This window comes from Drosophila busckii, chromosome X (assembly GCF_011750605.1).
Source record: "Drosophila busckii strain San Diego stock center, stock number 13000-0081.31 chromosome X, ASM1175060v1, whole genome shotgun sequence".
Taxonomy (NCBI): Eukaryota; Metazoa; Arthropoda; class Insecta; order Diptera; family Drosophilidae; genus Drosophila; species Drosophila busckii.
Window position 1 is genome coordinate 6,664,045 of NC_046608.1, and position 23,726 is coordinate 6,687,770.

At 37.1% G+C, this 23,726-nt stretch overlaps 1 protein-coding gene across 6 annotated transcripts in view; it reads right to left on the minus strand.

Annotated features, from left to right (window-relative positions):
• Positions 1–2,844: 2,844 nt before the first annotated feature.
• The window catches only part of LOC108606200 (eye-specific diacylglycerol kinase), a 119,739-nt gene continuing 98,857 nt past the window's right edge, over positions 2,845–23,726 (minus strand). Inside the window, exons 1-17 of one of the 6 annotated variants that reach the window (XM_017996061.2) lie at positions 22,072–22,567; positions 12,971–13,931; positions 12,566–12,704; positions 10,589–10,792; positions 10,389–10,530; positions 7,668–8,055; positions 7,427–7,607; positions 6,956–7,365; positions 6,175–6,462; positions 5,891–6,117; positions 5,607–5,822; positions 4,813–4,861; positions 4,599–4,652; positions 4,276–4,339; positions 3,532–3,689; positions 3,251–3,414; positions 2,845–2,934 (exon numbers count right to left, since the gene is read on the minus strand). In XM_017996061.2, the coding sequence (XP_017851550.1) occupies positions 2,891–2,934; positions 3,251–3,414; positions 3,532–3,689; positions 4,276–4,339; positions 4,599–4,652; positions 4,813–4,861; positions 5,607–5,822; positions 5,891–6,117; positions 6,175–6,462; positions 6,956–7,365; positions 7,427–7,607; positions 7,668–8,055; positions 10,389–10,530; positions 10,589–10,792; positions 12,566–12,704; positions 12,971–13,590 (3,348 nt within the window). In that variant the 5' untranslated portion in view covers positions 13,591–13,931; positions 22,072–22,567 and the 3' untranslated portion in view covers positions 2,845–2,890. The other 5 variants (XM_033294605.1, XM_017996062.1, XM_017996058.2 and 2 more) reach the window with 5 other exon arrangements.

The following is a 23,726-nucleotide window of genomic DNA, read 5'->3' on the forward strand; positions in this document are numbered from 1 at the left end:
TAAAGTACTTTAGAGCATGTAAAACAGTTAACTACGATTTTCAATCCGCACTCACTTTTGTTATTTAGTGTAAGTTCTGTTACATCAGGTTGCGTCAAAGAACGCCCACATATCATTTATAAGAGATATACATAGAGTGTTGGTTGTAGAAATTGAATACTAAACGTTTTTTTTTTTTGCTTTTTGGACCCGTTTTGTCAAATGTGAATCCCAAACTACTAGAATTTAGTACAGAAGTCAGAATTAGAAAGAGATAGAGATAGAGAGAGAGAGTAAGCAGTGCAAAGTAGAGAAAACTGAAAGCACAAATTGTCTGTCTTTCTGTTCACTTAGCTGGATTGTCATTTGCTAAATAAATTCAAGAGGCGTGTTTGCGATCAATTTGCGATCAATTTAGAAACTCAAAGAAATTAATTAATATATATTTTTAGTATAGAGTTTTGTAAGAGTTGCCGGCGAGTTGCACGCATGCCGACGCCAAAACGAAGGGGCGTTTGGCAGGCGTGGCAGCAGCAGCGTGGCCCTTGGTAAATCGTCTCCAGCACTTTTCAGACACACACACACACACATGCATACATGTATGCATGCATGTGCGTGTATGCTCTATGCTCATGCATATATTTAATTTATATATATACATCATTTGAAATCCAAAAACATAATCACTTTCAATCAATCAATTATTCATTATCATTATCTACTATTGGCCAAAGTTCACGTTGCCGTCGGCTGCTCAGAATTCAATTTTTCATTCATTTCATTCCATAGTCATGCATCTTTTTATGCCCGAGCCAAGAGCCTGCAAATTTTTTTAACAGCTGACGTCAGCTGAGCTTTGCATTTGCTTTTTACTTCTTAACACTATCGCTACATTTACTTGACTGTTTTTTTTTTTTTTTTTTGCTTATGCCCTTACGTGCTGCTTTTCCTAATCTATTTGCTAGATTACGAACTATTGAGATTCCCATTCATTCTCCTTCCTGTTCTCTTGGCTTTTTTGCTTCCACATTCATCATCATCATCAATTGTAAGCAGACCACATAAAAAAAAAAAATAGCAGGAAGTGAAACGTAATTGACTTTCGCGCAATTTACAGTTACAGAACCTATGACTAAATCAATCGATCATTGCTGATTATTTTAAGTGGTTATATATGTTTTGCTACTACAATATCTGATTATTAAATAGACACACATTTAATTATTAGCGTAATATTTTCTGTTCGAATACACATCAATAATATTGGAATAATTATATTTGTGTGTGTGTGTTGTTGGTGTATTTATGCAGCCCTGCAGTACGACTACTAGTTGGTGTTTTTCGTTGGTGAAACTTTTTCAATCAATCAATGCAACGCCATGCAAATCTATTGTTGATATTGGTGTTATTATTGTTGAATTTAACTACAATAGTATGTTCATTTCACCAACGTTTTATAAGCAAAGCTGGTAATGGAGTCCCAGTAAAGTTACTAGCTGCTTACCACTGAGCCGTAATGTGGGGAGCTTTAACTCCATGCTAAGTTCACCAACATTTTGTAACAAAGCGATAAACAGATACCTAACAAGCTATTCACCAATGAGCCGCACCGAAAGGAGCTCAAAAAGTGTTTACTGTTGTTGTTGTTGTTGTTGGTGTAGTTGTTGTTCTGTTTTAACAAGTCGTATATAGTTTTCAATAGTCTTAAAGTGTTAAATTGGCCTAAGGTGTGCCTGAGGATTGGGCGGGCTAGGACGGAGGGGGGTGCTTAAGTCTTAAGAGTTGTGGTTGTTGGTGAGAGACAAAGACAGAAAGAGAACGCGAGTGGGTATGAGCAGATTTGTTGACTTGCTGGTTGTTTTTGTTGGTTGTGCCTTAGCTTAGACAAAAAAATGTGTGTGTGTGTGCATGTGTGTGTATGTGTGCATGTGTGTGTGCGCACGTGTCTATGCGTGTGTTGTTGGTGTGTAGTTTTGGAAATTGTTGTTGTGTTTTGGACATACATTTAGGCATGCCTGTCGTTGAATATAATCGTAATTGCTGCTGCTACGCTGCATTTGGCTTTAAGTTGTACACTTAACAATTTAATATTTTCTTAATTTTACGACAGTATATATATATATATTGTATATTGATTAATCATATAAGAATATATTAGATAGACGCATATATGTGTGTGTTGTATGTATATAAGTGCTAAAGTATATAATATAATATATTTATGTGTGTGTGTGTGTGTGTGTCTGGATATCCACTTCGTTATTTACAGCGAATGCTTGTCTGCTAATATCAATATCATTCATACGCACTGTGGGCCTTAATTGAGGCCAGTTCATTTAATCTTTCAAGTCGAACCACAAATTTTTAAATTTAGATATCACAATATAATCATCTTTTCAATTTAGATTGCCAATTAATTCAATCCAATTCATAATAATATTCATATTAATAAAACATTAGCTGAACATTTTTCGTGTTTGTGTAGTGTAGTGTAGTTTCGACTAACAAGCACTTTGTTAGTTGCTTTTGCTAAGGTTTTTGTAAATTTTCCACTTTACACATAAAAACGATTTGACTCGCTTTTGTTTTGTGTGTTGTAATTTGAATTAAATTTAAATAAATTGTTGCCACTAAGGTGCATTAAATTGTTTTTTGAGAATTCTTGCTTAGATTTAAAAATATTCATATTGATATTCATATTCGTATTTGATATTCATATATATAAATATACATATGTTGTAATATTTGTTTGCAAAGTTAGACAGACAAAAAAAAAACGCTTTTGCGTATATAATATTATTATGTTTGATTATTTATATGTAACTAAAAGAGTTTAGTAATTAAAATAATAGAAAACTACGTGCTCGTTTTGCTTCTTTAGTTTACTTAAATTATTAATTTAGATTTAAAATTAAATTCGGGTCTGCAGCTCCAAATGCATGAATCGCTCTTGACCTTTGGTTGTTGGAATGTTTACATTAAAGTGTAATTTTTTTTTGTTTTCCATTCAAAACGGGCAGCAAAATAAAGAGGAAAACATTTTCTTTTAAGTTTTGTTAATTAACTAACGTAACTACAACTTTTAGCCGAGCTAATGCTTGTTTCATTTTTTATATTTATGTCAAGTTTAACGTCTTTTACTTGTTTATTTTTTTTTTGTAAGTCCGGTGGTTTGATGATTTTACATAAAGGCGGGGGCAAGGCAAATAGCACAACAGGTTGCTTGATGATTGGATGAGCTTTCGATTTCGATTTCGATTTCATTCCTTACTTTCCAAATAGGTGGCTATCTCGGTGGCATTTTTGTTGAAGGCCGCCATCATGGCGGTGTTGCCACCAACATCACGTGCCTGCAAATTGGCGCCGGCTGCCACCAGCATAACACAAATGTCACGTTGATTCTGCTCCGCGGCAATATGCAAGGCCGTCTGGCCGCTAGAAAGTTCCACACCAACAGACACACATACACAGATAGAAAGGGGCACAGACAGATAGATAATAAAGAGAAAGTAAGTCAAGAGCTACTCATTAAAGCTTAAAGGGGGTACTTACCTTTCTTTTTCCTGCATGTTGATGACGCGCTTGGTGGCGCTTGAGATGATATATCTGACAATTTCCTTATGATTGTATTTAACTGCAAAGTGTAGTGCTGTCTGCCCGCTCCGGTTCACTGATTGTAATGAATATCCTTGTTCATGTAGTGCACGGAACTAAACGAAGCAAGAGAGAGAGAGAGAGAGAGAGTGAAAGTGAGTACGGGTTAGAGCAACGCTTAAGGATGTAAAGCGTATTAGCTAACTATAAGTGCGAGCAACTATCCAATAACAAATCGAGCAATAAATCGAAACGAACTAGGGACTGTTGAAATTACAATAAAATCATCATGATTTTGTAAGTGCTGGTTTTGTTGTACTTTTCAATTATATCTTTCGAGTAATTTTATATAACTTAGACCCTAAACATATTTTCTGATATTTGTTTAGCTAAGTACTAAATTTGAGAGTAATTTTTAAACAAATCTCTTGCCGATGATATGGTAAACTCGATTTGAGGCAATTACTAAGCGACTGAAGAACTGGACATTATCGAGAAATATATAAATTATACACCAAAGAGTATACAATTTTTAGAGTTTACTTCAAAATACAACTGAGTATTGCTCACAACTAATAATTGGGGTCTAAGTTAAATAAAAATTCCGAAAAGTGTATGGAAAATCACTAAACGATTTTGTAATAATAAAGTTGTGAAATGATGACGGTCCCTGAATTGAACATTAACATAAGTTAACGCTACCATCATTAGATCGCCGCTCTGGGCTGCTAATAGTACGGCATCTGAAGTCTGCTCCAGTATTGGGCTGTTAGAGTGAAGGTTTAAGTGCATGTGTGTGTGTGTGTGTGTGTGTGAGTATGTGTGCGTGTATATAGAAAAGGAAATAAAGTAAAAGTAAAGAGTAAAGCATCAGTTTTGATTTAGAAGAAAGATTAAAGATGACTTCAACTATGAATTGATAACAGCTTTGCTTTGCTGTGTATGTGTGAGTGAGACAGATATAGATAGTTAGTTAGTTAGTTAGTTAAAGTAAAAAAAAAACAAAGGAAAGAAATACAGAGTACCTGAATCCATAACCAAAAACATCTTCGTTGAAACTGAATAAACGATCTTTGTTGCTGCATGCATTAACATAAACAATTTAAAGAAATTAATAACAAAGAAGTTGAAAAATAAAGTTATGACTTGCAAATGAGCGAGATGGAGATAGCAACGAATTATAAGCATGAGCGAGAGAGCAAGAGTTATGAATTTTGATGAGTGAGGCTGAGACGTTACCTCTTCCACTTCATCACTTTAATGGGCTTGCCAATTTGCAAGTCCTCATCTTTGTATGAGATTGCAAGTGTGTGTGTGTTATAGAGTGTGTGTGTGTGAAGAAATAAACAAATTGTTAGTGAAAAGAAATGATAAGCCGACGAACAAAAGTATAGAAATATAATTAATTGGTTTACCCGTTTTATGATTAAACATAGTAGTAGTAGTAGTAGAAGTAGTAGTAGTAGAAATAGTAGTAGTACTATTAGTAGTAGTGGTGTGTAGGGTTGTATTGGGTTGTAGGGTTGTTGTATTTGGAACGTAATACGGTTTAGTCCTTGTAACTGTTAAGGTAAGTAACGATTATAGCTGCGACGCATAGACGAACGAAATTGAATGCGTTACTTACATAGCGGGTCGTGGCAAGGACTAAGCTGTATTCGCTCCCAAACAGATTGTGCTTCAAGCTCACATGTGTGTGTGTGTTTGTATTTGAGTGTGTGTTAGTTGAGGGAAAAAAGGAATAGAAATGGCAGAAAAGTCAGCAAAGCCTAAAGCTTCTGTGTGCTGGTTGGGTGAGGAGGGTTCCCGAGGAGGGTTCTCTTTTGGAAAAGGGCTAGATCGTTAGCTGTCGATTCAGAGCTCGACACGCTTCTTGCGATACACGAACTGACAAAACATGCGCCTTTCTACATAGGGCAAATCCTCAGCGACCTGATGCTGATACAACTGCAATTGCTCTTGCAATGGCAATTCAGTGCTACGTCTGGTATTTAATTTTGTGCGTGACCAACAGCCTGTTAACAGATGCCTACCCGTGCTGCCATTGCCCTGGGCCTGATCCATCTGGCGTCGCTCGCTCTGTGCCTGTCGCTGCGAGTAAGCAGCGAATGAGCGCTCCTGATCCGGTGTTTGGGGCATGGTTGCGGCTTCATGATCAAGTATGTATAGCTCATCAACAGCTATGTCGTAAATATAGTGTAAGTGCTCTTGGGCACGGTCTATTCGGAAATAATGCTCAGCCGTACAAGCTGTAAAAATTAAACAAAAGTGTTACTCTCATAGCTGAGCCGAGCTGAGCTGATCTTCAGTTACATACAATCTATAAAACACCAGTCCTGTGAGACCTTCGGATAAGAGATGGACTCATCGAACTTCATGTTCAACAAATGCCTGACATGCTCCAAGTCGCTTTGAGACTCGACTTCAAGCGTGCCAAGCTTGTTGGCTAACTTGCGCAGCATTTCCTTATCGTAGTGATATTGTTCATACTGCAGCATCGTCACGCGCAAGATTGAGAGCTGCAGTTTCTCCAAAGGGTGAACACTGTAATGGGATAAAAGCTTTTGAGTAGTGTTGAATTGCTTTTTCCTCCATACTTACTGGACATTCCCACGTCCCGGTTTGCTTTTGGATAGCATAATCGCCTGGTTGAGTAACTCAATTTCGACAATTGAAGGCTTCACACGACAAGCCTCGCCATCCACTTGCATGGGTAAAGTACGTCTGGTTATAATTCGTGCCTTTTTGCACTGGCAAATGGAAGTGCCATGCATGCCCGCCTGTAGCATGGGCAACTGATAAGTGGTCAAGCCGACAACCTCCATGAGACCATCGTCAATGGTTGGCTTGCCATACGAAACGTTCCACGGATGTGTGCCTCCGCCGTAGCTGCAAGAGATACACAAAAGATTCACATCCATTCTATATCTAATCTATAGCCTAAGTATCAAATAAATATAAGAAGAAAGAAATAATCTTTTCTTGCTCTTCGCAATACACATTGGAGTATAGAAAAGATATTAATAGTGAGTTAAACTTAAATATAAAGTACATGAAAAAATTCGAAAGTTACAAATTTCTAATGTCCTAACTCCAAATATAATGTTTTATTATCGATTACAAAATCTTAAGTACGAGAAATAAAACTTGTGAATGAAAAAATTGTTTTGCTCTAATTATGATTCTAAATTGAACTTTATGATGAATGTTATAATATTCCTGGAAAAAAATATACCGACTTTCCATACTAACTAACTAACTTTGCTTAAGTATTTTTAAATTAAAATCGAATCAAAGACTTAATGGCCGAGATATAGATCATAAGCATTTATGTATGATTTCCAATATAATTTATCTTAAATGATAATTCTAGGGCACTCACCTCGGTATGTTGAGGAAGAGCACGGCATGGCAACCGGCATCGCGTAGCCGATTGGTATAGTCAGTTCCATCGCATTCAAGTGAAACCCACTGAGAAAGGTTGCGATACTGACGTAGAATGAGATCCTTCCCACCCATCTGTCCGTAGTACATTTTGTTACGTAATCGTGAATTGAAACGCTCCGGATGAGCTTCGCGAGCTTCGTGGAATTCCAGAGCAATGTGAGCATCGACGCCAAAACTAAAATAGTTGTTAATGACGTTCGTTGGGACATTGGTCTTGCTACGATCGACATGATCGTCGGTGACCTCATCATTGGGGGTGACGCGCACTTCCCAACGGTCCATGGAGACGCTCTGGGACATGCCAACCTCGCGTAGAATCTTGCCAATGGGCTCATCAGTGTAGCCCTGCAAAATATAAGCCAATTGTTTATAAATAAAGCCGAAAGTGAAAGTGATTGCAACTTACGCCTCCCCAACCGAGCGAGCGAGCCAGATCATTGCCAGTGCCGAGAGGTAGAACACCAACGGGAGGCTGCGGCACTAGCGGCGGTTGCATCTGATCCAACACGGATAGAACCCAACCCACAGTGCCATCGCCACCACAGGCCAGCACACGCAGATTCGGCGCCTTACGGAACATGTCCAAGCTGGAAGAGAGTTGCAACTTATTAGACAATTCAATTGCTCGATTTGTATTTTGAGCTTACCCCATTTTGGGACCGCCTTGGGTGAGATCAAACACTTGACGCGGATTGAGCAACTGTTGGAATTTGCCGAGCAGCTTGACGCCTTGATTGCCGCCCGACTTGGGATTGATAAAGACAATCACGGGTATTACATCGGGCGATGGAATGGGTTTGACTATAAAAGCACGTGGCTCCTTTTTCTCATCTTTGCCCTTTGGACGCTTCTGTGTTGGCTTCTTCGGCTTGTTGCCGGTAGCGCCGACGGAAACACCACCAGCGATCGCAGCAGCGCCGCCGGCAGCACCGCCACCGCTATTCTTGCGGTTAACGCGTATTGATGACTTGAAGTGTCCCTTGCTGGGCAGCTTGACGATCCACGAGGGCGGCACAATAATCGGTGCATAGTTGCCTGTTGGGGTAATAAAAATTCCAGGTTCATAAATTTCGAATCTAATTATTTAGTACTAAATTTTCTCTATCAAAAGTACGAAATGAAGTATAATTTCAAATTGATATGTCCATATGTCCTTAAGATGAATTACGCATATAAAGTTCCTAAATTATTAATCTAAGAAAAGCTTAGAGCTTAGATTCCAAAAATTAGTTTAAGCAGCAATTTCAGTTAATTTAACTTTTAGAATTGGGATTAAATTTGTTTTAAACTTAAAACAATTTTTGTACGCATTTAACTAAATTTTATATTTGCTTTTACATCTTTTACAGATTTAAATATATATATATAAGTTTTTTTTCTCAAAGAAAATTTTAATTTAAATTGATTAAATCTTGCTTTTATCTAAATAAATAAATAAATGAATACATTAGCAAGCTCACAACAACAGCAATACAAACAAATATAAGAAAAGTCAAACTTGGTTTAAGTTTTGTTAAGAATGAAGATAATAAAGAAAACGCTTTTGAATCCCCTGGGTGGTAAATTCTACATTTTCCGCTAGTGTAAAAAGTTGTAACGCCAAAGTCAAAGTGAAGTTTTTGATGTGCGTCAAGGTATTAGAGAAATGTTTGTTGGCCATGGCCAAGACGATTGTAGCTGTCACTATGAGTTAAAGAATGAGAATGAAAATTTAAGCGCACTTTGGCATCGAGGGAATGTAAGCGAGCGAGCTAAGCTCTGGCAATTGACAGCTAAACAGTTGAGAATGTTGCAGTTGCAAGTGCTACTTAAATGCAACAATTTGTGGCAGCTAGGCAGCGATTATTGTGGCATATTATTTTCATTTAATTTGAGTGCAGTTTTTCACACATTTATTGTGCACAATTTGTTTAGCACGTTTAGGCGTTGAGCTCGTTTTAGTTTACAACAATTGCAATTTGATTTCAGTTTGTGCGCAAATGAAATTAAATGGCCGAATAAAAGGCATTTAAATGTTAATTTAAAATAATTATGCGTGTTATTTGAGCTGCATATAAAAGGATGCGTTGCATGTTTAATTGAACATTGAAAAATGTTTAAAAAAAATATTGATAAGCAAATTTTAATTGAGCAAGAAAAAATCGAAAAAAAATTGTTGTATTTTATATATTTATGTTTAATTGTAGTTCAGCCATGTTCATTAAAAATAATTATAAAGCAATTTTCAATTGAGCGCAGGCTATAAAGAAATTTGTTATATATTTGAATATAATTTTCGCGTTATTTAAGCCATGGCTAATGCATTTTAAATTGCAATTTGGTTTGGGCATCGTTTGGCCATGCCTTAATAAAATTATTATTAAGCAATTTTTAATTGCACACTCGCTATATGTTATTGCAATTATTTATTTATATTTATGTTCAATCATTGCCGAGCACAAATTTGTTGGCTGATGTGTTTGAAGATTTTTTCTTATTTTAATGCTGCAATCGAATCGATAAAAGTGCGCTCTAGGCTATAATTTACATAGCGCTAAAGTCAATCAGTCTCAACCCGCTCGCTCTCCAGCCCCCCACCCCCACCCTCTTTCTCTGAGTGTATGTGTTTGAGTTTCAATCAAATAATTTGAAATCGACTGACGAAGGTCATGCTACGAATTTGTCTTGCAGCGTGGCGTGTGGCAAGTGGCAAGTTTGATTCCCAGAGCTTTTGCACACGTTTCTTATCTATTGACTTGGCAAGCGGCGAAGTAGCAGGAGAACTTTACAAATTGTCAATTCCGCGTAATAAATGTAAATGACCTCAAAAGTTGAGCACAAATTAAAAGAACAAAAAATAAAAAAAAATGTGCGTAAATTAAAAGAAATTATCAAGCCGCATTGCGCATACGCTACGTATGCCCGCACATTTAATTTGTAACTTTCTCCAGTTAACTGAAGTTCGGTTTGCAACTTTTTGGCAGAGGCTGCTGCTTAACAAAGTTAGAGTGTGTTGAAAGGCAAACTGCTGAGTGAGGAGGCTGAGTGAATTAAGCAGACGAACAGACAATGGAAGCGGGAGCAGCGTTTAAGTTGTTTGCTGTTGTTACCTTGGCCTCGGCCCGAAAGGCTTAAGACTGGCTGGCTGGCTGGCTGGGTCGTGGCTGGGTCGTGGCTGTTGCCTTAATGCACAAATTTTAATTAAGTTAACGGGTCCGCAATTTATTTGCATGTGCGTCACGTAATTAATCAAAGGACAATGGAACAAAACAGCGACCAAGGCGGACAATGGCGCGCGAACTGCGAGCCGTCGCCGTCGCCGTCGCTGTTTGGCGCCTGATAAGGACATAAGCACATATTGGACATATATATGTATTTAAGATACTCACCCAAGCGGCACTCCTCGCCTATTTTGGCCGGATTGAAGCAAGTCTCTTTGTTGTGATAGATCTCGTTGCACCAGGCGCAGGCCAAGGCGACAATCTCCTTCGAGCCGAATATTTTACTCTGAACGGCCTGCAAAGATAAGCACTTCACCATGCAAATTATGAACTAGAGCGGCCAAGCTAGCACCAACTACTAAACCTACCTTGCCGCACTGCTTGCACTTCCCCTTCTCCATCTTGCGATGCACCCAATGGTGATGGGTGGTGGTCTGCTCGCGATACTGCCGTATGCCCACATCGCGATATGTTGGCTTACAGGCAAGTGTCGGTTTCTCCTGGACGAATGGAATGCAAGTCGAATGTGCCACCAGCTGACAAGCGGAGCATTTCATACGCTGACCACTCTTCTGTAAATGGGGCATGCAAACAAAGCGTTGTTCATTTCAAGTCCTAACAAAAAAGTCTTCAAAAAAAAAACACACACACACACACTACCACACTTGTAGCTAAGCTACAGTACAACGTACAACGAACTGACCAAGACAATTAATTATATAAAAAATAATAGAAGTCATTTTTCAATTCAAAATAAATTGTGTTGTTGCATACACTTTGTTCAATTTAAAAATATACAAAATTATGTATACAAATTTCTAAGCAACACTGTTTGCATTAGAAGTTTTATATTAATTATTTCAATTCCCATGCATTTTGTACTAAAACTAACTTCCAATGTAAACATAACTGTAGCCACATTTAATTATTTGCCTAAGGCAATAGAACGAATATAAAGCGCAATACAAAAACAAATTTGCTTTTGTTTTCGTAATGTACTTTGCAGCAGTTTTACTTTAGCAGCAGGGCAGCGTATAAAGCCATAGCGGTAAATGCTTTAAGCATGCTCTCACGTTCTCACTAAAAAAATGACATAAAGCGCTGCAGCGGTCTGCACAGCATGAACTGCGATCACGCACTAACAGCTGGTGCTAATTGCATTTTGTTTAAAGCTGCGGCACTCACACTTACGCGCTCTCATTGATGTGCGCCTTGCTTAGAGCGTAAGTTTCAGTTTCGTTTTGAGCAAGAGAGCGCGCTCACGAAACTTGCGCTCACAACGTGCGCGAGAGCTTAACTGTAAATCTTTGTCAACATCAAAAGAAACTGCATTGCTTTGCAAGCAGTGCTGACACTTAAGCTTAGCTTACAATTAAGCAAGCTAGAAAACTAGCTTGAAATGTAGTTTAGCAACAAAAAAGACAATGTGCTGCAAAACTTATATTAAGAAATTGTTATTAATTAAAAGTAAGTAATAATTAAATATATTTGGGTAATAAATATACAAATTATAAAAAGAAGTTGGCTTGTTTAGAGACGCATTTATGGTTACTTGCGCTTTCTTTCTCGCTTGCAGCTACTACTTCTTATCTTCTTATCTATTCTTTTGTTTTTTAATTTTTCTCACTGTGTAGCTGCCTTGCTGCTACTTTAAGCAGCAATAGAAAAATACGCAGCGGCATACGCTTGAGCCTAAACTTTAAATTAAGTTAGTTAGCATTTATTTTAGCCCATTTTGTGATGAGGAAATTCTGGCCGCTGTATTTAATTTTCCTTCTTTTTTTTGTAGCTAACTGCTCACAGTAATTAAATTACTTAAGTTTAATCATGCAGTAATTTTAACATTTAGTTAAGTATTTTAGTAACAGGAGTAGACTGTGTGTGTGTGTGACTTTTCTCTTTTTCGTTTACACTTTTGGCACAAAGTGCGCTGAGCTGTTCACAGTGACAAAGTGCGGCAACTTTTGACAGCTTGCGAAACTTTTTTCTTTGCTGCCAAACCCAGCAACATGCAAACATATAGCCAACAAATAAAGTATGTACATATGAGTGCTACATATGGACATATATATGGTCAGAGACTTGCCGCATGTTGGACAAGCACGCAATAAATAAATTACCCGTGTACATAAAGTTTTACTCTTGTTACTTTTTTGTTTGTTGTTTTTCTCTTGCCTTAGGGGCAGTAACATATTAAGTAGCTCACCCTACTCTACTCACAGCCACAAAAAAAAAAAAGAGAAATTAGAAACACAGGAACAGGTACAAAAACAACAGAGTATTAAAACCAAAGTTTAAGTGTTTATAGTTTCAATTAGTATGTGTGTATGTGTGTGTCTACTTACGAGACACTCCTCATTGAGACAGCAGAGATCGCCCGAAACAGCGGTCGACTTCCAGTAATGTTCACCCTGAACGGCATTTTCTGTCCAATCGGGAACAATGCGTATCGGTCTGCGAAGATTACTCGATGATGCCGTGCGTCTGTGTAAGAGAAGAGAACGAAGAGAAAGAAGCGTTTAGACTAAGCTACAAATACAGTGGTACTAGTTTGCCTAAATCAAATAGAATCAATACAGTTTATTATGATTTCATTAGTTAAAAATGCTTCTATAGCTCTGGCTATAGATTTTAGATAAGTTTAAAAACTAAATAGTGTATTTTCTTCAGGTAAACTAATTGTTTAAGACTTGTACGATAAGCACGGTAAATGTTTAGTGGCACACACCCCACCCCCTTTGACGACTCACCTCTTGCGGCGCCAGGTGCCCAATGAGTCAAGTTTCCTTTGCCGAAACGCTGACTTACGTTGCATGCCAATCGATGAGCGACGAAAACGTCGCACTGTTGCGCCCGCCCCCGCGCTCGCCGCCCCTGCAGCTGTTTGCGCCCCCTGTGCTGCACCCATGTTCAGTGCGCAGTTAACCACATTGGCTGCTGACTGCTGCTGCTGCTGCTGTTCGCAGCAAATGTTGCTGATGCTGCTGCTGCTGCTGCTGGTGCTGTTGTTGTAGTTGTAATTGTCGCTAATGTCGTTGTTGCTGCTGCTGTTGCTGCTGCTGCTGCTGATATTGGCAACATCATCATCGTACTCATCCTCTGTTTGAAATTCCTCACGCACCGCATGCAGCAGACGTTCCATGCTCAGCTGCGGCGTTCGCTGTGATGGCGGCTGCGACTGCGACTGCGACGTCGTCGCCGTGCTCTCAGCTGTTGTTGCCTTGTAGTTGTAGTTGTAATTGTTGTAATTGCTTTTGTTGTCTTGCTGCTGCTTCGTCGTCTTCTTCTTGTTGTTGTTGTCACTCTCACAATTCAAATAAGATATGAACATGGCAACGTCGCGCTGTCGACTCGCGTCGTCACCCGTCATCACCGTCCGACGGCGGCGGCGGCGCTGCTGCTGTCGCTGTCTCGCTGCCTCTGCTGCCGACTATTTTGTACGTTTGCATTTCATTTCACTTCACTTCATTACACTTTTGATTTTTCATTTGCTTTGCGGGCAGAGCCCAAAAGTTTTCTCGCTCACTTTACGTATTACGTCTGTTTACCCATACATACATATGTAAATACATATTTATCTGCCTTGCTTTACATACACACATACATACATATATGCGTATGTATAGTTTTTATTTTTATTCTTTTTAAACCGCTCCAGCTGCGATTTCAGCACTGAGTGCGCGTTTGTATTTCCACTTTGGGCGCTACAATCTGAACAGTTGCTATCATTATTATAAACGCTTAAAGGTACAAAGCCCAAGATACAACTAACTGTTGCATGCAACGTGTGGTTAGCTTTGTTTTTATCGCCCTAACTTTGTTTACAACAGAGTCGGAAGGGAGTCTAAAAATTATGCAGCGTGCGCTGTGGTACACAAATTTCTAGCTTGGAGTACTAACTAATAGCACTAACTATATTTTTGCAACAATTTTTGATATTCATCAAAGCTTTGTATAAAAGTTCTGATCAAAGTTAAACAAGCTGCTCAGAGGAGGTGAAAAAATTAACTTTCAACATTTAATTGCAAAAATTTGTGAAATTTTAGTAACTAATTTACTAGTGCTTATAATTTGCTTTATATATATAAATAAACAGTAAATTACCCACTTGCTATGCATTTTAGCAGCTAAGAAGTTTGGCCGACAAAAATTTGAAGAATATTTATTTCCAAAGCTAGTTTGACTGTTTAATGACACGACTACAGCGATTAACTGTTAAATAACGTTTACTAATATATTTGCGTACTCGGCTGAAATATAATCAACTACTAATGATTGAAATATAATGCAAAATTGTAATTAAAGCTGATAAAATTTTGAGTTCTCAATTAATGTTGCATTAATATTTTTAATTGAGCATAAACAGCACTTAACAAAAAAAAAAAAACAAACCATAAGCAGTAATTACAATAAATACAAAATTATTATTAAATAGTTATATATTAACTGCTTGACAATAAAGTTGTCTAACTGGCTGGCTGGGCAAGTTCACCCTTAAAGCGCATTGCCATCTGAAAAGTTTGCTAGCTTAATTAACGTAGCGCTCAACACACACACCACACCACACACACACACACACAACATACGCACATGCATATGTTGTATGTGTTTTTACTGATGACGCCTGTCCCGGCGCTTTGTGTCTGTGCGTGCTCTGCAGGGTTCGTTGGTGTCTGCTGGGCGGGGCTGGCTGGGCATGAGCTGGCGCCAGGCCAGCCGAGTGTGCGTGCTTAATACATTTGTATACATTTGTATATTGTATATGCACTGTAATTAAATTCTTATCAGATTCAGCTGAAAAACAAAAAAAAATAATAAAACCAAACAAGCAGAACAACCAGCGCAGCACACACACACAATCTGACTCGAGCTACCAAAATGGCCACTAACTCATTCTCTATTGTTGGCTAAATGGATACGCCAACTTTTGATTATTATTATTGGCTTGTTGCATGCATCGCTCGCGCTTTAGTTTGCTCAAGCGACAAATCCCCTTCAGAGCTTTTGTGCAACTTGTCGCCTGTCGCTGTCAGATTCGCAGATTTTGGCGAATAATTTTTTTAGAATTTTATTTTGTGCTGTCTTTTTTCAATGCGCACATGTAACGCCAAGTGCAACATGCCGCCGCTCGTGCGACAGTGCTGACAGCTTTTGGCTATAAAAAATCCAAAAATAACTAAAATTATAGTTAAAAAACAAAATCTATTTCTAATCTAATAGATATACATTTTTTTTCAAGCAACCAAATCTTAAATGCTTTTTTGTTCTGCTGCCAAGTAATCCATACATTTTTGAATTTAAAAGTCGATATTGGCTTCAAAATATTCAAATAATTTTGCGTAAATTAGAAAACAATTTACTATACAATTTTCTCAATTATTTGCAGCTATCAAATCGACTAGCCTCAAATATCAAATATATTATCTGCAATACTCTTTATACTAATCAAAGACAGATATTTAAAAATCCATTTTTGTTGCGCTTTGAAAACTTCTGATTGCAATTTTAATTAATAGCTATAATAAATAAATTTAAACGCAATGCTTTGATTTCATATCAACAAATTTCCGTTTCCATTTTTTATCAATACTGATATTTTAATGCAAAGTTTTTCTCATGTCAGTCAAACACTCATAAACAGGCAAAATATTATGATAATAATAAATTAGAAAAAATGTCTGCTAATTATTAAGCTTTGTTAGATTCGCGGAAATGGATCAGCCAATTGCTCTAAGCAAGTCGAAAGAAATGAAAACAAGACAGCAGCTTAGCTGTAAAAACTCTTAATTGCCAACACTGACATATGTGGAATGTCCGTCCATGTGTGTGTGTGTGTGTGTGTGGTAAGAGCCAAAGCATCACTGCAATTGACATGAGCTGTGTATCCCTGAGCTGTGCCCGCTGCTGTTTCCACAGAGGCTTCGCTTCTCTGCTAAGTTCGATTGGCATTGCTATGCTATTAGTTTTGTCAGCTCCACACACACACACACAACAGACACGACACCATATCAAGCTAAAAATGTTCTACTTATGCCAAAGTAGCTGCCACACTTCAGAGCAGCTGCTGCAAAAATTCCCAATTGAGTTGCAAGTTCAACGAAAGTTGCTGCATTTTTAATTAAAATGGTCGAAGCTGCGCTGCTGCTGCTGCTGCTGACGCTAATGAAAACCAAACAATTGCAGCATGAACTGAAAATTTCGGTGGCTTCACTACTCTATTATTAGCTGTGTGTGGCTGGTCAGCAGCGCAGACTTGGAAACGCAATTTCCAATTCAAAAATGTGATTAATTTTGATGTCTATGCCTTTAAAGCTGTCAGTGGGCAACGTCAAATGTAAATGCCATGCAATTGTAATCAAACTTGAGTCTATATTTCAATTCATATACAATTTCAATGCATGTGTGTGTGTAGGTAAGTTTAGTGCTGTCTTTGTTAATGTGTAAGGCAAGCCGCGTTGCTAATGCGCCAGCAGCGTCTGTCAATCAATTTCCAAGGCTTCGAACACTATCTACACTACACAGGCTTCTAATCCGCAACACCCACAGCCACCCACCACCCACACCCCACTGCAAATTCATAATTTGCATAGAATTACGCTGCGCTCAAATTTAACTTGAAGTTGCACTATAAGCCAAGAATATTTCCAACAAACAGCTGCCAGCTCTTCATATAATTTTGCGCTATATATAATATATAAAAATGATGTATAATATATAAAATTATAAAACTTATTTGTTTTTTTATTATTTTTTTTTATTTATTTTTTTTGCAAGCTTTGTCTTTTATTTTGATACTTTTTTGAAATAGAACAAAACTAATAAAATTGTTTCTCGTTTCCTCAGCTGCTTAGCCTGCATTTAATTGCAACTATGCATTACTTTTTCCTTTCAATATTAAAATAATAATTGTTACATATATATTGCTATATATTATATTTTTTTGTTAATATATATATACTATATGTTTAATATTGATAAAGTCTGCTGCACTTTACTTTAGTTTTATACATTTTTTTTAATTTGTTTGCAGCTAAAATTAAATTTTTTTTTTATGTTCTTGGCTAATTTTCTTTTTGCATTTGCGCATTGCATTCGGCATTGTGACCTAAATTGTTATTTTTTTAGTTTTTCTAATTGCCATAATAAAAATTAAATATTATAGCTTTGCTCATTTGAAATGAAATCAAAATAAAGAAAACTTGCGCGAAAAGCTGTTCAAGTGCATAAATAATAAAATATATATATGTACACATATATATTTTGGCAACAATTACGACTTAGTTGTGAGAATAATAAGTAAGCGCTATATTATATAGCAAAGTTTAGCAAATGACTTGGCGTTAGTTTAAATTTTGCAGTTATAAAATTAGCATATTGATGAAATTGGCACAATGGGTTACAATTTGGATTAAAATTAAAAGACAGGGCGGCGAGCAAGAGAAAAGCAGAAACTTGAGCTGCGAAGGAAAATGAAAAATTATCTGAGCGACGTCGTCGTCGTCGTTTGTGATTGCGATTAATGGTGGACGCGCCACCGTGTGCGCCATTCAATTGTTTGCGCATTGAATTTTCAAGGCAACACTTCGTGGGTGGTGCAAATGGCTGGGTGGGTGGCTGGACTCGTCAACAGCAACTTGAGCTCTAAGCTTTTGGTGAGCAAATGGCAACAACTCGAGAAAGGATTTCCAGCTAATGAATATTAGCAATGCTGACGAGAGACGAGAGCGCAGTGACAGCTCCAAAGTCTGTCAGAGTTTCAGATGCTGCGCTGCAGCAGCAATACCAGCAGCAATGCAATGCCAGCGAAATGAGCAAAAAAAATGGCGAAACATGGCTGCGCACAACTATATAATACACTTTAATACATTAAAAACTGACTTCAAAGCTTATGTGCTGAATTTTTGGCAAAGTTATAAACGTGATGCTGTTTTTTCGACATTTAAAGTGCAAATACAACTTCGATATGCATTGGCTATAAAAATAGCTATAAATAGCTATGTATATAGCAAATTTGGTGTCTCTAGCTCTGCTAGTTTCAGAAATCTTGCTGCTCATACAGACAAACTCAAGCAATTTGGCTTGCTAAACAAACGTATTTTATGCTAGAGCATTGCCTCTTCGATTTTCATTAATAAAAAAGCAGCAAAGTGTATAAAAAGAGAACAAACTGTTGATGGTTGCTGATGAGCTTGGTCCTGGCAGCAATAAACGAGCTGCGCTGCCAGCGACATTAATATTCTTAATTGGCATTAAGCGTTTTGAAAATGAAACGAGTGGGCAAAGCAGGATGAACAGTTGCCAGTTCCCAGCACCAAACAATTGCGGACAGTCAGGATGAAACATTTCAATAAGAAATACTAAAAAATTGTGGGCGTAGAATTCTCCATTGCTCGCTTCTCTCTTCTCCTGACATTGATGGGGCAATTGCGCAGATTTTATGTAAACTTTTCAGACGAACATTGGGAGGGCAGCAATTGGGTCGCTGGGTCCGGCAACGGGCACAAAACTTCAGGGCAGACTTTTTGATTTTGTATGCAGATCTCGGTTGGAAGTTGAGACAAAAACTTGTGCAACAATTAAAAGCGAAACTCAAGGCAACATTTCTATTTGCAAAATGCAAAAATTTGCTAAACATGGGCAATTAAATTTGGCAAGAATAAAAACTGTTTGAGGTATGCAATTAAATTTGCTTATAAATTTACAAAAAAAAATATTAAGTTAGTTAAAAAATTGGATTTTATTATGCACATCAAATTGTATATATCGTATATAGAACTCGAATTAAGCTTGTTCCTTAACTTGGCAGTAACTGAATATCGTAATACTGAATTTCGTATTGAATATCGAATATTGAAAATAAAACTCTAATTAGATGAAAGGTAAGAATTTTTAGTACACAGATCTCTTGATTAGACTGTTTATCGTTATACTGAATGTCGTATTCCTAATTTCATACATCGTATAATTTAATTTCATACAATTTTTGCTGACTGTTAAGTCTATAGAAAAATGAATGCTTTGCATTAATTTGTTTGCCATCTGAACTTTACGATAACATTACTGAACTGCTTGCGAAATTTAAACATTGTTTATCATAGCCATTTATCTAACCTTTTGTGTGTGTGAAAACAATTTTCTAATCTATTGCACAATGAATTATTATCAGTGGCTATGGAAATTTATGAATGAATTTGAAGCGGCAGACAAACCAAAAATCAAATTAAAGAAACACAAATGTTTCGCTTCTTTGAAATATTAATTGAAAAATACTTGTTGTTGCTTTATATAAGTTTCCACGCTGCTTGTTGTTGTTGTTGTTGTAAATTTTTGTAAGCTAAAAATACTTAAGTTAATTATAAGAGCCACAGCCAGCCAGAAACGACATCTAACAACAAATCTAAAACATGTGTCTGACTTGATATTTATTTTTAACATAATTTTTTTTGGTATTTTTGGCTGCTCACAAAAAAAGCAAAAAAAAAAAAAAAAAACAGGTGGGAACGCAACTTGTGGTTAATCGTTAATTTTTGTTGCTTTCTCTTTCACTTTTTGCTTGTTGATTAGAATCGAGAAACAAGAATTTAATGCAGCCATAAATTGCCATTGCCATATTAGTTGCACATAAATTGTTGCGGCTAAAGATGGCAAAATTATATTTGGGCCAACCGAGCGTATGCGCAATCTGCTGCCCAGCCGTGTTTTTCAACTTGGCCATTGGCTGCACTGTGTGCGGCGTTTTCTTGGCGCAGCTGCCACAAACGACACAAAGCACAAGAAAAAAAAATATACACACATCGACGCCAAGCATATATACTATATATATAAGTATATATATTCTATAATAAATCAAACAAAATAGACGAAACGCGAGGAAAACTTTTTGTTGTTGTTGTTGCTGTTTTTGCTGCCCGTTTAAATGAGTGCGAATTTCTTGAAATGTCATGGCTGGCAGTTAGCCTTTTGGTTCACATGCCACACCCCAGTGGGCGCAGCGCCCAAAAAAAAAAGAAGGAAAATCGAAAACAAAAACAGCGCAAAAGAAAAAAATGCGCAAAACTATTGCGACGATTTCAACATTTCTATAGCCAAACATCAGGCGCTTTATATGAATGTGTGTGTATATGTGTGTGCGTATGTGTGTCAATTGCAACAAAATTGTGTATTGACGAACCTGAACCTGAAGCCAGCAATTAAACATTTAAGCAAATGCAATTAGCGCCTTTTCAAATAAAATTGTGCAACGCTCAAATTCAATTAATTTAGCTCCAGCAGCTTAACTAAAATGCTATGTTAGCTGCATTTATATTAAATGAAAAATAAATGCTAGTGCTTAAATAATGTTAAATGCTATTTAACTTAGCAATTGGTTTATGCTTCGTATTGAAAACAGTTTAATTGCCTAGCGAAATTGTTAACAGAGCTGAACTGTTACTTTGGATTAATCTATAGCATAAGTTGTGAATTCCCATGCTTAAAGCTGAATATTTACTACATTCTTCTTTATAATGTATTTATAGAAAATAAATATATTTATTGTTTTTCTTATTGAATTCTAATTGAAAATGTTACTAATTTATTCATGACCAATGCGCAGATAATTATATATGAACTAGCTTAGAATCTATATAACTTTGCTGCTAAAAATGGGAGTGCACACACTGGCGACACACACTTAAGTACTCAACAGCTCATTTAAGTGTTTTATATCTTTTGGAATTTTAACTTTCAATGCCAGCGAAGTGACGGAAGTAAAGTGATAATCAAACAAGTTAAGAACAAAGGTTAAAGCCTATATTTTATTAGCTTTATCTAAAGCTACGTAAACTGAAATTGTTTTTAGTTAAAAGCTGTCGCAGACGCCAAACATTTATTATAAACTAATTAAACTTTGCACAGCAAGTGAGTAAATTTTATATTTTGACTGTGCACTATGAATATTTCTAACATATTTTCAAGTTCATGGGCGTGGCAGCGATTTGCTAAATAAATATTATGAGCAAACTTAAAAAATTGCATAAATAGAAATAGATATATATTGAAATATTTAAGCAATTTATAGTTTATGTTAACTTTACTAAATAAACAACATTTACTTCTAAAACTTTCATAGACAGCGTCTTCTAATGTCGGCTGTGACCAGCTGCAAGCATTTTTATACACTTTGACATTTTTTTGATTGAAACAGCTGCCAAATAAAAGCAACATATTGTTTTAATGAATTTTCCATGCGATGCGCTAATAAAATTGACATTTGGACAGCTATTGGAAATTGAATTAATGCCCAGAGACAAAAAATTGTATAGAGCTATTGTATTTATACATTTTTACAGCCGCCGTTGGTTTTTCAAGTTCATCGATCAATTAAATTAAGAATTACGCAGCCGGCTAAATTAAACGCATGTTTTCTATAGAGCGACTACATCAATTAACCCCACAGACATACACACATACATATATACTATATATATATTGTTGTTGTTGTTGTTGCTGTTTTGATTTTGACATTAGAATTAAGTCAATGGAACAGCACAGAACAACAAAAGAAGAGGCGAACAGCAGTTGTGAAAGATGAACAACAATTGAAATAATTTGCATGCGATTTGTATAACTGCTGCTGCTGTTTTTTTTTTTTTTTTGCGCTTTACAGTTTTGTTTACCATTATGCGCACACAGTCACAATCAAAATAATGCAAAGGACAAGCAAAGCGAGAAGAAAGAAGCAAAACAAGCGCAAAGCTTTACACACACTTTGCACAACAATTTGTTTAAGAGCTTAAGATAGCTGCTGCTGCAGAATATTTTTACATAGTATTGTTGCTTGATTTTCAAAATTAAATATATAATTTAGTACGCTGTGCACTTGAAAAAAATATAAAACAGACGTAGAACCGAACCGGCGTGCAAATGTTTTTTTTTTTTTTATTTATTTTGTTTTATCTTTTGATTTTGGCTCTCGCGACGACTTATTACGGTTCACGACACGTTCCTTTTGCTGGCTGGCTGGCTGGCTGGCATCAAGCAACCACACGCGGTAACTGAGGCCGCACAGGCAGCGCCGATCGCTGGCTACAGCAGCCGCGCAGTCGGCATCGCAGTCGCAGTCGACGGCCAAACGTTTAGGTTGGCAGCGCACCAAAGTTGGCGGCGCACTGTCACCTCACTTTGTGGTGAATTTTTCGAGCGCGTCTGTGACGTTGTGTGGGCGTTTTGCGTGGTGAGCGGTGAGAGCAGAGCGAGCGCCGCGCGACGATCTCTGCTTTGGTCGCTTTCATATTTCCATGGTGACATTTTTAGCTCTGCTGGCGTCGCAGCTTTGTCTGGCTTTGATTGTTCTCACTCTAGCGTCGTATATACATTTTGCTTTGTATAAATCTTCAATTTGCATTTCAATTTCTTCTTCTGCTGCTGCCTTTGCGGCTTTTGTTATGCTTGTTCTCGTTGTCGTTGTCTATGCTTTGTATTGTGCATGCCAAGACTTGCTCTCTGTTCGTCTGTTCGTCTGTCTGTCTGTCTGTCTCGCTGTCCGCGCAACTGATGAATGACGGCTGGGGCGATTGATTGTGACGTCGTTTTGTTTGCATTGTTGCTGGGCACGTTTGTCTACTTCTGATGCTGCCGCTCCTCGCTCCTCGCTCCTCGCTTTTACCGCAGGCCGCATGCTGCGTGCGTCAGCAATGCGGAACTGCAACTCCAGCAGCGTCAGCAACACAGCAGCCCAACCCCCACTTCAGAGCTTATATAAATCTTTCAAAAATATGTTCACGTGTTCATTTGCCAATGGACAGTTTTATGATCCTGACGAAAATTGAATTTGCAAAGCGTCAGTTGCAAAGATTTGTATAAAAGGGTGGATCGATTTAATAAGTTACACAAAAAATTAGTTTGTGTTTTTTTAACTAATTTCACAATTATGAGTTTGTATTTAATTCAAGCGGAGTTAGAGCTAATTTTAGAACCAATGCTGAGGGAAAAATATTCTTAGAATTTGCTGTATGAATCGAATATGAAAATAAATAACAACTGATCGCGAGCTCCTCAAATTTTTCTTACTAAGAGTTTGAAAAAACCAGAAATAATATCTAATTAATTATTTTTATGACAAATATTAAAAAGTTACTTCCATCACTAACTTTTAAAACTAACTGCGCAGCTTGAATTAAAAAAATTATATACAAAAATTATTCATTAATATTGTATTTGTACTCTGGGTGGAATGTGCGCCAAAAATTAAACAAATAAATGTTTAATGTATTCAACATTTTGTTAAGGGTTTGTTTTTGCAATCAAAAATTTCATTATCTATAAATAAACAGCAGTATGCTAGAAATTTCAGCGCGCTAAGCTTCCGGAACATGACTACATAACATAAATATGCTTGCAGGTTTTATGGCCACGTCAACGCATTTGTCCAATGCGCTAGTATGTTGGTATGTTTGCGAAAAATTTGTTAATGACAGTCGTTTAGCCCCCAAAAAATGAGCCAATTATTTTTGCATTAATATAAAA